Here is a 14,466-nt window from a genome sequence, read left to right as displayed (position 1 = left end):
TGAAATCTCCCACAGTGACTTGCTTTTAGACTGGTTCAGTAGAGCGAACTTGTACGACGTGCCACGAGTCACTGTTTCAACCTTTGAATCTGAAACACACATACAAGAAACTACAGTCCGTCCTCTTTCTGTACCTTCTTACGAAATTTCAATCCGATCCCCAGAGAGAAAGTTATGACGATTTTCCCCAGGTCACCTGTTTTGAATGTAATTCAGGAGTCTGCAAAAAGACCAACTTCCTCAGATCATATCTCCGCAAATATCGCGCGAAAAGCTCTGAAATTCGGACCCAAGGTTCAACGCGATTTCTTCTCAAATGGGTTTTTTTTGCGACTTCTGAAACGTCACAGAAAAAAAGTTATAGCGAAAATTCCACGATGACCTGTTTGGAGCAGCGAAACCCTAGAATCCAAAGCTCTGATACCAAATGTTATGAAACCAGCTCAAGAAAAGATAGAAAAGATAGATCAACGCCTTAGAATTCAGCCTCTTCGAGGGGGAAACCTCCTTTACATTACATAAATGAACAATTCTTGGATGATACAAATGACAAAACCTCCTTTCTATATATAGGAGTCTAAGGAGTCACAATATAATCCAGCCGACCTAACAATAATAATATAAAGCCACAAAAATAACAATAGAGGGATTCTATGGGGCACAGAAATAACAATATGGGGGTAATAGGGGCACAACAATATAAATAAGGGGTATAACTACAATAGTAATGGGGTAATCACTAGTATTATAGGGACCCAACACCATTTTATGTATATAAACAATAGTTAGCTAATGAAATGATCAATCAGTTTTTTCTGCCCATTCTGGAGTTACCCTGGCCTGACATTATTATTAACTTTGAGAATATAACTATCAGTAAGATAGATATTTAAAAATGATTGGATCATTATATTTTTATTTTTGTGAGTATCACTTAATGTAGTAAGTATTAAGTGAGAAATTAATCACTTAAACTACCTCTTATAGAAATGATCATAAATAAATAATCCAAAAAAATGATATTTAAGATAAATATATTTATAAAATTAAAATATATAAATTAATTTAAAATTATGAAAAATTTCTAAAAACATAATTAATAATTCAAATTTACTATTCTAATAAATTCCAAAAAAATTATATATATATATATATATAAACATGTTACAATAATCTTTCAAAACAACCTTGTTTATTCATTACCAGCAATATCTCAATAATCAATCATAAATTGGATGGAAAAAATCAATGTGTACTGTACACAACATGTGTGGACAAATTCCAACCACCACCAAAAGAGAAATTTGCTGCAAAATCAAACAAACAATTTGAACTTCTGATTAGAGGGAACCAATTTGAACTTGAAAATATAATAGTTAGTAAGATAGATATTAAAAAATTATTAAAATTTCAGTCATGTGAACATTACTCGATCCAATAAGTGTTAAGTGGACTATTCAAAAATCATGAGAAATTAGTCACTTACAACTACTTCTCATAAAATCGATCATAAATAAATAACTTACTTAACACGATTAAATTACAAAAAATAATATCTAAAATAAATATATTTATTAATTAAAATATAAATTTAGATAGATAAATAAATTTTAAAAATTTCTAAAAACATATTTAATAATTCGAATTTACTATTTTAATAAATTTCTAAAATATATATATATAAAATGTTACACTAATCTTTCAAAACAAGCCTGTTTATTCCTTAATAGTTATCTCAATAATCAATCATAAATTGGATGGAAAAAATCAATGCGGACTGTACACAACATGGACAAATTCCAACCACCACCAAAAGAAAAATTCGCTGCAAAAATCGAACAAACAATTTGAACCTCTGATTAGACGTAACCAATGAGGAGCCAAAAAAATCGCACGCAACTTGGGAATCCCACTGAACGTGTCTCAATTCACACAGATGGGGATTGAGTTGTTGCATGTTTCTGTACCCAACTAACAAGTGAGATCACATGTACAAATGCGTTGGGCAGATATAGGCGAAAAGGTCGTAACCCTTGAGCTTTGACCGGAAGCTCTAAACCTCTCGTTCCTTCCCTTAATGGAAAATGTCACAGGAAATTTATCACGTGAAAGATAGACATTCGAAATTCTCGACCTGATCACGCTTTACCCGTTGCTTCGAAAATGTCGGCATATAATATATCAGTCCTAAGGAAGTAAATAACTTAGGAATTGGGGAAACTGCCAAGAGTCTTCCTTGGTCTGATTGAAGTCTCATATTTATTTATTATTTTTTAATATTTTTTTTTAATTTAATAGTTGCTGATGAAAATTTGTAGATTTTTGTTATGGTTTAAAATATATTTTGAATGCATAAATAAATTTAATATTTAAAAAAATAGTTTATATATTAAATAATTTAAATTTAAATTTTTAAAAATTTCTTAGATTTTGTTTAAAATTAATTAGAAAAATGTTTTGAAAAATAGATTGTTTTGTCTATAAGTTAAACCATGTACTTTAATAATTTTTCAATATCGTCTAGAAAATAATAGAAATTTAGGTGCGATTTCGATAAAATTTGGTGGAAATTTTAAAAATCCTGATTATCTCTATCAAGCTTCAAGGTTTTAGATGCCTTGATAGTTTTTGATGGTGTTGAATCTATTTCCACAATAAAAAATAAGATTCAAGCATTCTTACTGTCAAGTTAAAAAAAAAAAACAGATTTGGGAGAGATTTTTGGTCATCCCAACAAAATCTATGCCCAAGTATAATGCATTTTTTACGTATGCTAACTTAGAATTAGAAAAACCACTTTGAATACTTGTCCAAGATCTTTTTTGGTTTGGTTGAAGTTGTGTTACCATACTTACTATTTCTCGCCAAGCATACCCATAATCAATTAACACAATTACATTAGTAAATGTTGTTGATATACTTCACTCATATGACTATATTATGGCTATTATTTCTGTCTCACCATGCATACCAACGTTCAACACGTGCTGAATCCATATAAAGTCAAAAAATAAATTTAAATAACACAAATCAAGATTTTATCTTACATTTTTTTACTGGAATAGAGAAATCCAAATAGTGACACTAAAACCCACTCCTATTAATAATGAGGAAGTAATATTATGCTATTATAGTTGTTTTTAGTGCCACTTTTAGGAACTTTTTCTGGTGTAATTCCTCAAAAATCTGGGAAAAATTTATTAAAATCACAAGCATCATGGATAATCCCTTCACATTTGAAATGCCCTCAAAATTTTCAAAATGCTGAATTCATATACAATCCAAAAATAAATTTAAATAGCACAAATCAAAATTTTACCTCAAATTTTTTAGAGTAAAACAACGAAAATCACACTAAAAACCACTCCATTAATAACGAGGAAGTAATAAGAGGGAGGAAGTAATAAATTGGAATCGGGGAAACCACTTAGCTCACCGCCCGGAGTCTTTATTGGTTTAGTTGAAGTTGTGTCGTGACGATACCATACCTACCTACCACCACGAGCGAAAGAGTAGGTCAAGACGCGGGGCGGCTACCATCTGTCTGTATTTTGTTGACCTGTCGTTGTATATAATGCCCCCTCTGTGCTCATTGTGCCTCAGCTCGCGTTCTGCATTCAACAGTCTGCAAGCCGAGCATAACACAGCACAATCCAATCTATTCATAGCCATTTGGACAATATACCCCAATCCACTTTCAGATTTGATAGATCCCAGAAATGCAGACCATATCAGTGAGCTTGCAAGCGGCCTCTCATGGCGGGCTGGAGGGCATGAGAGAATTGAGTTTTTTCAAGGGTACCCGTCTGCGCCAAGATGGATTGAGAATTAAAATGAGGAAAAAGGGGGCCGCTGGCATTGAAGCCGTGTATACGATGAGATCAGGATCGGAGAACCTGCAACAATCGAGCAATGTTACTTCAACTCAGTGGCAGACCTCCTGTGCCATTCTGTCCAGCAACGTTGTTTCCCAGCAGCAAGAGACGGAGAAATCTGCTGAGCACGGCCTGGTTGCTGTCAATGGCCACGCCAAACCGGAGTCCATGATCCCAAGGGAGCTCGACAACTTGCCCAAACCGTTGTCTTTGATAGACCTGTCGCCTCCGCCCATGCACGGGTCCCCACTTCGCGTGGCTTATCAGGGTGTGCCCGGTGCCTACAGCGAGGCCGCGGCTCGGAAGGCGTACCCCAATTCGGAGGCCATTCCCTGCGACCAGTTCGAGGTGGCTTTTCAGGCTGTGGAACTCTGGATAGCCGACCGGGCAGTTCTTCCTGTGGAGAATTCGCTGGGCGGAAGCATACACAGAAATTACGATCTTCTACTCCGTCACAGGTATTAAAAGAATCTCTGTTTTAGGGTTAATTTTGAATTTTTTCATAAAATCTTGGGTCTGAACTTGAGGGACGCTTCGCATCTTATGGACAGCCATTAATATATTTCATTAAAAGGATTCCATGTATGGAGCATCTTTAGTAAATTCACAGGCATAGATTAAGGCGTTCATCCGAAAAAATTCATTCGATGCGTTCATTCAAATTTTCATCGAAAAAAATTTAGTCGATGCGTTCATCCAAAAATTTTGAATTAGACATGTATTGATATGTAACAAGTCAAATACCCCAACTTAGTAAATTGACAGGTATAGATTAATGCATATATTTGAAAATTTTGAATTAAATAAACATCTGTTGATGGAACCAGACTAATTCAGTCATAAATTAATGCATTTATTTAAAAAATAAAAATATTTTAACAAAACATTCGTTGGTATTTGGTAATTTCAGGGGATTTACTTCAGTTTTATAGAAATTATTGTCCAAATTTAATGGAAAATATTGTCCAAATTTTATGGGATAAAATTATTTATTTTAAATCTTTTTAAGAAATATTTAAAAATTTACTATTTTTACAAGAATATCTTAAGGTTCCTTCTGAACTTTAAAATAAATCTCCAACCTTCCAATTTTCCCAGTAAACCTTTAAACTCTGAATCCTTAAATCTCCATCCTTCCAATTTTCCCGGCCTGGCATTAAAGACAACACTTTAAACTCTGAATCCTTAAATCTCCATCCTTCCAATTTTCCCGGCCTGGCATTAAAGACAACACTTTAAACTCAGAATCTTTAAACTCTGAATCCTTAAATCTCCATCCTTCCAATTTTCCCGGCCTGGCATTAAAGACAACACTTTAAACTCAGAATCTTTAGTAAATTTGTGGATTACCATTAATACATCTCATCTCATTCAGCATTAAAGACAACCCTTTAAACTCTGAATATTTAGTAAATTTGTGCATTACCATTAATACATCTCATCTCATTCAAAGGATTTTCCATGTATAGAGCATCTTTATTCAATTTAGAGGCATCAATTAATGCGATCATCAAAAAAAATATTCGAACCAGACACTAACTGATAATACTGATATGGAACCAAGCAAATACCCTGACACTAGGGAGAACCCTTTGGGCTTTGAATTAAGTTAATTTTGATGTAACTGGTTCCTGATTCTTGGTTTTCTGTAATTGATGCCTGATTCTTGAGTTTATTTGACAACAGGCTTTGCATTGCTTTGAATTAAGTTAATTTTGATGTAACTGATTCCTGATTCTTGGTTTTCTTTTCTGTAACTGATACCTGATTCTTGAATTTCTGTAATTGATTCCCGATTCTTGATTTCATTTGACAACATGCGCCTGATTCTTGATTTTATTTGACAACAGGCTTCACATTGTTGGGGAGGTTCAGTTGCCTGTTCATCATTGCCTCCTGGCGCTTCCTGGCGTGAGAAAAGAATATCTGAATCGGGTGATCAGCCACCCGCAGGCGCTTTCCCAGTGCGAGCTGACGCTCACCAAGCTCGGCCTCAATGTCGCCCGCGAGGCTTTCGATGACACGGCCGGTGCCGCCGAGTTCATTGCCCTCAACGGCCTCCGCGACACGGCGGCCATAGCCAGTTCTCGGGCAGCCGAGCTTTACGGGATGAGCGTCCTGTTCGATGGCATCCAGGACGACAGTAACAATGTGACCCGCTTCGTTATGCTGGCGAGGGAGCCCATCATTCCAAGAACCGACAGGCCCTTCAAGACCAGCATTGTGTTTGCTCAAGACAAGGGTACCTCCGTCTTGTTCAAGGTCTTGTCAGCCTTTGCTTTCAGGAATATAAGTTTGACCAAGATTGAGAGCAGGCCTCACAGGAACCAGCCACTTCGTGTGGTCGATGATGGTAATGTTATTGGCACTGCCAAGCATTTCGAGTACATGTTCTATGTCGATTTTGAGGCCTCCATGGCCGACACAAGAGCCCAGAATGCCCTTCAAGAGGTCCAAGAATTCACCTCCTTCCTTAGGGTTCTGGGCAGCTACCCTATGGACATGACCCCCTTGAATAATATCTCATCTTCATCCTCATCCCCATCCTCTTGTTGATAAATCAATGATATTAAAAACCCCTTGTCTTTCTGATCAGGAAATTCTAGTTCTAGTTTTTCCGGATCTTGAAGTTATATTTTTTCCATATCAATAAACATATTCCTGGTTCCTGGTACATGGTACATGGTTCCTAAAGGAGGGAGCAGAGCAGAGCAACTTACAGCGATTTGGGCAATGAGAATGAATTGATTTATATGATATTGTTGAATATCTATGGCAGATGAAGGCGTGATTTGAAGCTTTTTGTTGTTATAGTTTTGATGGAACCTTAGGATTTTCCTCTGTAAATTCATTCCGCCGCCTTCAAGGGAGATTGCAGAAAGAAAGCTGTAAATGTAAATGCAGTATCCTGTGGCCCTCTGTGGCAGAGTAGTATTTGGTTGTTCTTCCCTTAGTATTCCATTTGTATTTTTTGTTGCCGATCCCAATCACGGCATCCCACAAATGTATTTTGTTTGATTATACTACTCTATCAACATTGAGGAAAATTTACAGAACTGTAACTGTGTTGTTTGTTCATGGACCGAAAATTTCTGGACTAGCCTTGTGAGGAGCATATGGCTGATTAACATTTATTTTCTAGACAAATATCCGAGTTCATTATTTCAGATCTATCCAAAAGTGAATTATGTGCATCAAAGTTACTATGTTTCAAAGCATAACTGACATTTATCCAAAACTAAATTGTGTCAAAGTTACTGTGCTTCAAAGCATAACTGTTCTTTATCCAGAACTAAATTATGTGTATCAAAGCTACTATGCTTCAAAGGAACTAAACCATAAGCTATTTTTTCTTCGATTTTTTCACATTTATTTGGTATCATTTATCAGGTTACAACGTTTGTGGACATCTCTGTTGGTATCCATCCACTTCAAAGCATAACTGGCCTTTATCCAAAACTAAGTTATGTGTATCAAAGTTACTGTGCTTCCAAGCATAATTAAATTATAATTTATAAGCTATTTTTTCTTAGATTTTTTTATATATTTGATATTATTTATCAGGCTTACAACATTTGTGGATATCTCTGTTGGTATCCAGCCCTTTTAAAAGAAGACTGCAGAAAGAAATATGTCGATGTAAATGCAGTATTCTGGATCCATTTTTGTCAGAATAGTTTGCTTGCTCTTCCCATAGTATTCTATATGCATTTTGATTGGCTACCTCAAGCATGGCATCCCACTAATGTATTTTGATTGGTTATTTTTTCAAGGCAAACCATTAATGTATTTTGATGGATTGTTTTTAAGTAGGAAAAACAGGAAAATTTACAAAACTGAACTGTTTTGCCTGTTTATGGTAGAAATTTTTCTGAACCAGATAAGTGAAGAACATATGGCTGATTTGCATTAGCCTACAAGCCAAATATGTCTGAAATCTATCCAAAACTGAATTTTGTGTATCAAAGTTACTATGTTTCAAAGGATAGCTTGGCTTTATCCAAAAATTGAATTATGTATATAACATGCTTCAAAGCAGAGCTAAAGTATAAGCTAAATTTCATTGGATTTTTATACATATTTTCTTTTACTTATCAGACTTACAACGTTGTAAATATCTCTATTGCTATCCAGCTGCTTTAATGAAAGGCTGCAAAAAGAACGCTGGAAATGTAAATGCAGTATTCTGTATTCATTTTTGTCAGAGTAGTATTTGGTTGCTTTTCCAATAGTACTTCGTTTGTATTTGATTGGCTACCTCAATCATGGCATTCCGGTTATAAACTTTATTTTATGGACATTGAAGGAAATTTACAAAACAGAATTGTTTTATTACTTCTGAGATTTAGATGCTAGAAAAATATTCTGGACTAGATTTGTGATTAACAATAGTATGTCTGGAAAATATTCTGGATCAGACTTGTGATTAATAATAGCCTACAGTAGTCCATGGGGTTTTGGATTGATGGTGAATGAGTGCACTGTTAAGGCACTCCTTGCGATAGATCACTGGTTCAAATCCAAAAACAAATAACCTACAAACCAACTATATCTGAAATCATTACACATAAAGTTATTGTGCCTTTCTCCAAAACTGAGTTACGTATGAAAATTATTATGTTTCAAAGCATAACTCAAATATAAACTAATTTCTTTTGGACTTCCAAAACGAGACTGCAGTACTTTGTATCTGGTTGCTTTTTCTTTATTTTTGATTGGCTACCTCAATCATGACATCCCAGAAATTTATTTTGTTTGATTTTGTCTACTGTTTTTTTAAGGTAAATAAAACACAGAAATTTATTTTGTTTGAATTTGTCTAATTATTTTTCTAAGGTAAATAAAACCTTTTTGTTGGCATCGATAAAATATACAAAACTGGACTGATAGTTCTGGAATTTAGATGGAGGAAATTTTCTAGTTTACTGAGGACGTTGGTTAGAGGGCTGAATAATTTATATCACACCTATTATTTTTTATTATAGTTAAATTATAAAATAATCTCTATTTGGTTTTCATATATGCATTTAGTATCATTTATCAAATTTAAATATCCTAAATATTTTATAGTTTCCATTAATTTTCCTCGTATGCCAATCACAATATACTATACTGATTATGCCATTTGGCAATATTTTCTATATGTGTTCATTAAGGAAAAAATATGAACAGGATTGCTGGTTTTATATAGATTAATGGGATTATTTTGTTAATTAAGTTTAATTAATTAATATTATTTATAATGCTTGTTTTATATAGATTAATGGGATTATATTTTTAATTTAATTTAATTAATTAATATTATTTATAAATTACAATTGAATTTTTGTAAGTAAGCTTTATTGTACGTTATATTTGAAATAATTATTTATAAAACAATTTGTGTTTTTGTAAATAGGATTATTATTTTTTCCATCTAGATCTGGTTTTCACAAGTGACATATTTGTCGTTAATAAGTATATTATTATATTTTTTTCATTTAGATTTAATTATCACAAGTGACATATTTTTCCTTATTAAATATATTATTATAATAGTTTTGAGTTTTTTTAATTGCTAATTAACTTTATATTTTAAATATTTTAAAATATATTTAAGTATCATGCTGAAATGAGAAAACATATTCAATAGATTTTTTTTTGTCTTTTTCCTTGAAATCTGATTATACAATTTTAAATAAGATTGTTGTTTTTTTATTATTTAGAATATGCTTTTTAAATGCAAAACTAAATTTAATCCCTTGAAAAACCTTTAAAATATTCTATTTCTAAAAATTATATAACAAAAACTTTAATTATAAAAAATATCTACAACATTTCAGACAACAGTAATAAACAAAAGAAAAATATCTAATAATTAAGTTAAACTTATACAATTATCATTATACTATATCAATATCATAAGTAGATAATATTTAATTATTGTATTTAATTAATGAAATTTTGGTTTACGGGGAAAGTTATATAATTCTCCATTATAATTTTGTTGAATATATATTTTATAAATAGCATAATTAGATAATATTTAAATTTAAATATTGTATTTAATTAATGAGATTTTAGTTTACTTGGAAAGTTATACAATTGTCTATTATAATTTTGTTGAATATTTATTTTATCAATATCATAAATAGATAATATTTAAATTTAATTATTATATTTAATTAATGTGATTTTGGTTTACATGGAAAATTATTCAATTGTCCATTATAGTTTTGTTGACATTATTGTAAGTTGTGTAATTGAAATAGCAATTATAGAAAGAGTTAAGGGTTTACCTAATTTTATAATTTTAGTTTTATAAAAAAAATTTGTTTAAACTGAAAAATATTTATAAAAAAATTCAGAGTTAGATGATTAAATATTGTTTTATATTTTATGTTTATAACATTTATCACACTTACAATTTTCTTGTCTTGCTAAGTCAACTTAACTATAGTCTCCTTCGTGCACTTTTTTCTTTTTCTTTTTGAGCATAGAAATAAGATATTAAAGAATTACAATTAGATTCTTGTTTTTCTTAAGTTTTGATAGACTGCATTAATCTTAGTGGACGTTAATCATCATCATCATTATTTATTAAAATTGAAAATGAAATATTTATTGTTTAAATTTTTTTAATTTAATTATAAATTTTTTTAATTTAATTAGAAATTAAAAAAAGTAATATTAAAAAGTGTAATTTAAATATTTTTATTATTTTTATTAAAAAATTATATATTTTTATTATTTAATTTTAAATAAATGTGACAACCCATATAAACTCAAATTTTGACAATCACGTAAAACAAATTTATAATTTCAACCAATTTTTATAAAATTTTAGACCGACTTTAATTTAAAATAAAATATAAAAAGTAGAAAAAATTAATATATTCTTTTTAAAAACAACCACTTCAACATTAAACATAATATCGCCATTCGTAGTTAGTATGTTAATTGAATTATGTGAAACATTATTTTCTGTGTTGTTATAATGAGATTGGTTGATTCGGCTCTTCATTAAGAAGAGTGGCTGGTTATAATTTCATTATGTAGAAAATAAATTTAAAAAATAACAAAGTCAAACGGCATTAATAAACTTAGACGTGCAGAGTCGTGCGGAGCACTAAAATCCAAGCATTACCAACCAAACTATGTCGCCCATCGTTCTGCTTTCCAGCCTGGAAATCATTTTAAATGCTTGCCTAAGCAATAGCAATGGTGGCCGTTGGACCGCTGAATCTAACGATGTGCTGTTCAATTTATAATTACATTTTTTAATTCGAGTATTTATTGGAGTTGGAAAAAGGTGCAATCTTTTATTACAAAAGTCAGTAAAGAAATAACATTATAATAATAATTTATTTTAAAATTGGAAATCAATAAAAATAATATTATATAATAATTTAATTAAAATTGTGATTAATATTATATATTTTTTTTATTTTATGTTATATCTGTTTTTGAATGAATAATATATTTTAATAAATTAATAATTGATTATTTATTTAATGAATAAATAATTTTTAAGATATGTATTTTTAGTAATTGAGTTGTAATGTTTTGTCTTACTCTCTAATCTTTCGTGTCTTACATTGATTTAGAGTTCTAGTTTAGTTTTGATAAGTATATTGATTGAGAGCTCTAGTTTAGTTTTGATACGTGGATACTTATTTCAACAATGGTAATCGCTGCGATGTAGTATAATATTAATTGATCAAGATAGTGTTTGATGTGCATTTCATTTTTAGATCGGAGTTTACATTTCATTCTTATTTGAGCACAAAAAAACCACCTTCACACATCTTTTGCACAACTTCCTCCATGCAACTAGTTGTTTTGTTGTTTATTTGTTATTAAGTTCATTTTTCAACTTTATTTGAGAATGCTTTTCGCACTTGCAACATGTCGTTATTTCCGCCTTTGCACAAGCATAACGAAGCCACCTTCACACATCTTCTTCCACTTCTGCACAATTAGCAATGGTTTTTCCTCTTGTTCATAATTATTATTTGTTTAATTAAAATAAAATGACACGAAACTATTTATTGCAAAAAGATAACACTTCGTTAAAAACAAATAAAATTAAAATGTTTTGCATTACTAAAGTAACGGTAGTGTTGAAGAAACTTTTTGTGTGGAGATGTGAAGCATCTACACTTTTCTTACAATGAGTTGTCATAAATTCAAACTAGTTATAATCATGATAATCAACTAAAAAAGAGATAAAATTACTAAACTAACAATAATTCATAATATAGAACGAAAAAAAAACCCATTGTGTGGAGTTGCGGAGCATGTGCACTTCACCACGTTCGAACTAACTGCAATCATGATAATCAACTAAATTCGGTTTAAAAGCTTGCACTATTGTAGAGCTTTTGTATTTCTACACAATTGCTATACACGATGGAAGATGCAAGCTCAACTTTGAAGACTTGTTGATGGCCCAAAATGACTATGTCAACATTACAAAGGAGACCACCCTGTCAGGAACTTAAAGCAACTCCTTTTCCGTTTGGAATGGTGGTTCCAACTGGTTAAATTGGGTCTAGTTACCCTTTCTCTTTCTTTGTTGGTTTGTAATATGACTATTACTTGCCAATAGGAAAGAGACATCATATTTGCCCTCTTGCAGAGTTCATGCAAGAAAGTGATCCTTAACCTGAATTAATGGCTTAGCAAAGCTACTTTAAATTCTGCCCTTATGTAAGAGGACTTTTGGAATACAATATTTAAAGCTAAATGCAAATCTAATCTAAGAAACAGAAAAATAAATCCTAAATCTATCTTGATTGAAAGAAGGATTAGTCCCCCTCTCGACAAAGAGCAAGGTAAAAGGGGATTTGGACTAGCTTTGAATTGGGAATAAAAATGAAGTCAATAAGCCAAGGAAATAGTTCCAAGACTTATTACTAGTTGAAGCAAGTATATGTATTCAACTATCTGATAAATAGTCATAAGATCTCTCGTGCACATACACTTGCTCAAACTTGTATAAATTCTTTGTAGATTTAAACTGCATATTGTAATATGTTAAATAATTGCCTTGAATCTACTCTACTCATTAGCAGAAACAATAAATGATCGATGAAATCATGAAGCATAAAAGAGAAATAATTCAATCACACATAACACAATAATTTTATAAGGAAAGCCACATCTAAAGACCCCTACTATCTGTATATTGCATTAATTAGAAAAATATGAGAAGATTACAATGCTTTGCTCAAGCCCAAACAACCTCTGCACTATCTCTATCTATCTCACTACCAACTTGTGCACAAGCTTATCTTGGAACACCTTTCTCTCACAAGCTCCACACACAAACTTGTGCTTCCTATTTCTTGGTCTCACCAAAATAATGATTAAACTTATGCCTCCATTCCTCCTTTTAAAGGCAATTCAAATGGATAAAATTAGTGAGTTTTTTAATTAAGGAATGATTTTTTTTAGGTCTTCTTTTGATTTCATGGACCATCTCTTTAATTTAGATGATTTTACAACTGATAGTACATTGTCCCTGAACTCCAATCTCAAGTGGGTCTTTCTCTAATCTGACATGCATGAGTCAATTATGAGTGAACCTTCAGTTCATTGGATGAGCAGTGTCGGTTACACCCCACTACTAGATCTCCTACTAATTCCTCCATCAGTGGGACCTAATTTAACTGAATTTAACTCAGTTAAACTGAATTAAATAATTACAACTCAAAATAACTCAACTTGGGCCCTAAACTTTAGGAACCAATCTACATGACTCTAGATAGACTCCCAACAACTCAAATTAATTGAGTCAACTAAGTCAAATTAACTTAGTTAACTATTACAAGTTGCTATGAGAATTAGAATCACAATTTAATTCCCAATTTAATTCAAGGACAATTTAATTAGGATTTTTTTCTTGATGTTATTTTTAACATTTCTTGTTGTTATTTTCAACACTCCCTCTCAACAAGAAAGGAATTAAACTCTATCATGATCGAGTACCTTTGGAATGTTCTGCATGCAACTCTTGTCACTGTTGTTGTTTCTATTGCAACATCTGCAACCAAAAAAATCCAAACAAAATAAAGTAAATCAACGGTGTCTACAATTGTCTAATAGGAAAACTATGCTACTAATGGTTCTGCTACTAAGACTCATGCTCTATTGTCAACGCTACTCTGCACTCCTCAGTATCTGACTAACATTGATTCTTCTGCAACTGAATACTGTGGGCCCTCATAGCAAAGTAATGATCCATGAAACAAAAACACCTCAATGGATCTTGCCCAAATTTCTGCACTTTTGGGATTATTGCTTCACATCGCCCCACTACATGTGCTCCCTCTGCCCACTTGGCTCAAAATTTCCCCTTACTAGAGGTATCTTCTTGAGTCGATGTCTCCACTTGATCTCCTCTTTGCTTCTCCAATTGTGGTTGCTCCACAACTTGCTAAGGCTGCATTTGAGGTTGCGTGTTGAGAGGTCATTCATGTTCCCTCTCAACCACCAAGTCTCTAACCTTTTCCTTTCTCCTTAAGGATTTGTATGCATGATCTAAATCTGATCTACTCATATTGCTGTTGCTACTGCTCTGCTACTAGTTCCAAACTGCTGCTACAAC

The 14,466-nt window shown here is 32.0% G+C and overlaps 1 protein-coding gene across 1 annotated transcript; it reads left to right on the top strand.

Annotated features, from left to right (window-relative positions):
* The first annotated feature begins 3,516 nt into the window (after positions 1 to 3,516).
* On the top strand, positions 3,517 to 6,931 carry LOC149199295 (arogenate dehydratase 3-like). Its single transcript, XM_089402369.1, has 2 exons — positions 3,517 to 4,333; positions 5,726 to 6,931. The coding sequence occupies exons 1-2, from the start codon at positions 3,720 to 3,722 to the stop codon at positions 6,429 to 6,431; spliced, it is 1,320 nt and encodes a 439-aa protein (XP_089258495.1). The 5' UTR covers positions 3,517 to 3,719; the 3' UTR covers positions 6,432 to 6,931.
* The last annotated feature ends 7,535 nt before the right edge of the window (positions 6,932 to 14,466 follow it).

This window comes from Pinus tabuliformis, chromosome 2_1 (assembly GCF_031772625.1).
Source record: "Pinus tabuliformis cultivar Carrire ecotype Pingquan chromosome 2_1, CPIR1, whole genome shotgun sequence".
Lineage (NCBI taxonomy): Eukaryota > Viridiplantae > Streptophyta > Pinopsida > Pinales > Pinaceae > Pinus > Pinus tabuliformis.
Note: the sequence above shows the minus strand (reverse complement) of the source record. Positions and strands in the feature narration are given on the sequence as shown.

Bases quoted from the DNA above. Each gene is read 5' to 3' on its own strand.
- LOC149199295 (XM_089402369.1), top strand. From the start codon at position 3,720: ATGCAGACCATATCAGTGAGCTTGCAAGCGGCCTCTCATGGCGGGCTG. The intron at 4,334-5,725 runs GTATTAAAAGAA...ATTTGACAACAG, and splicing joins GATCTTCTACTCCGTCACAG to GCTTCACATTGTTGGGGAGG.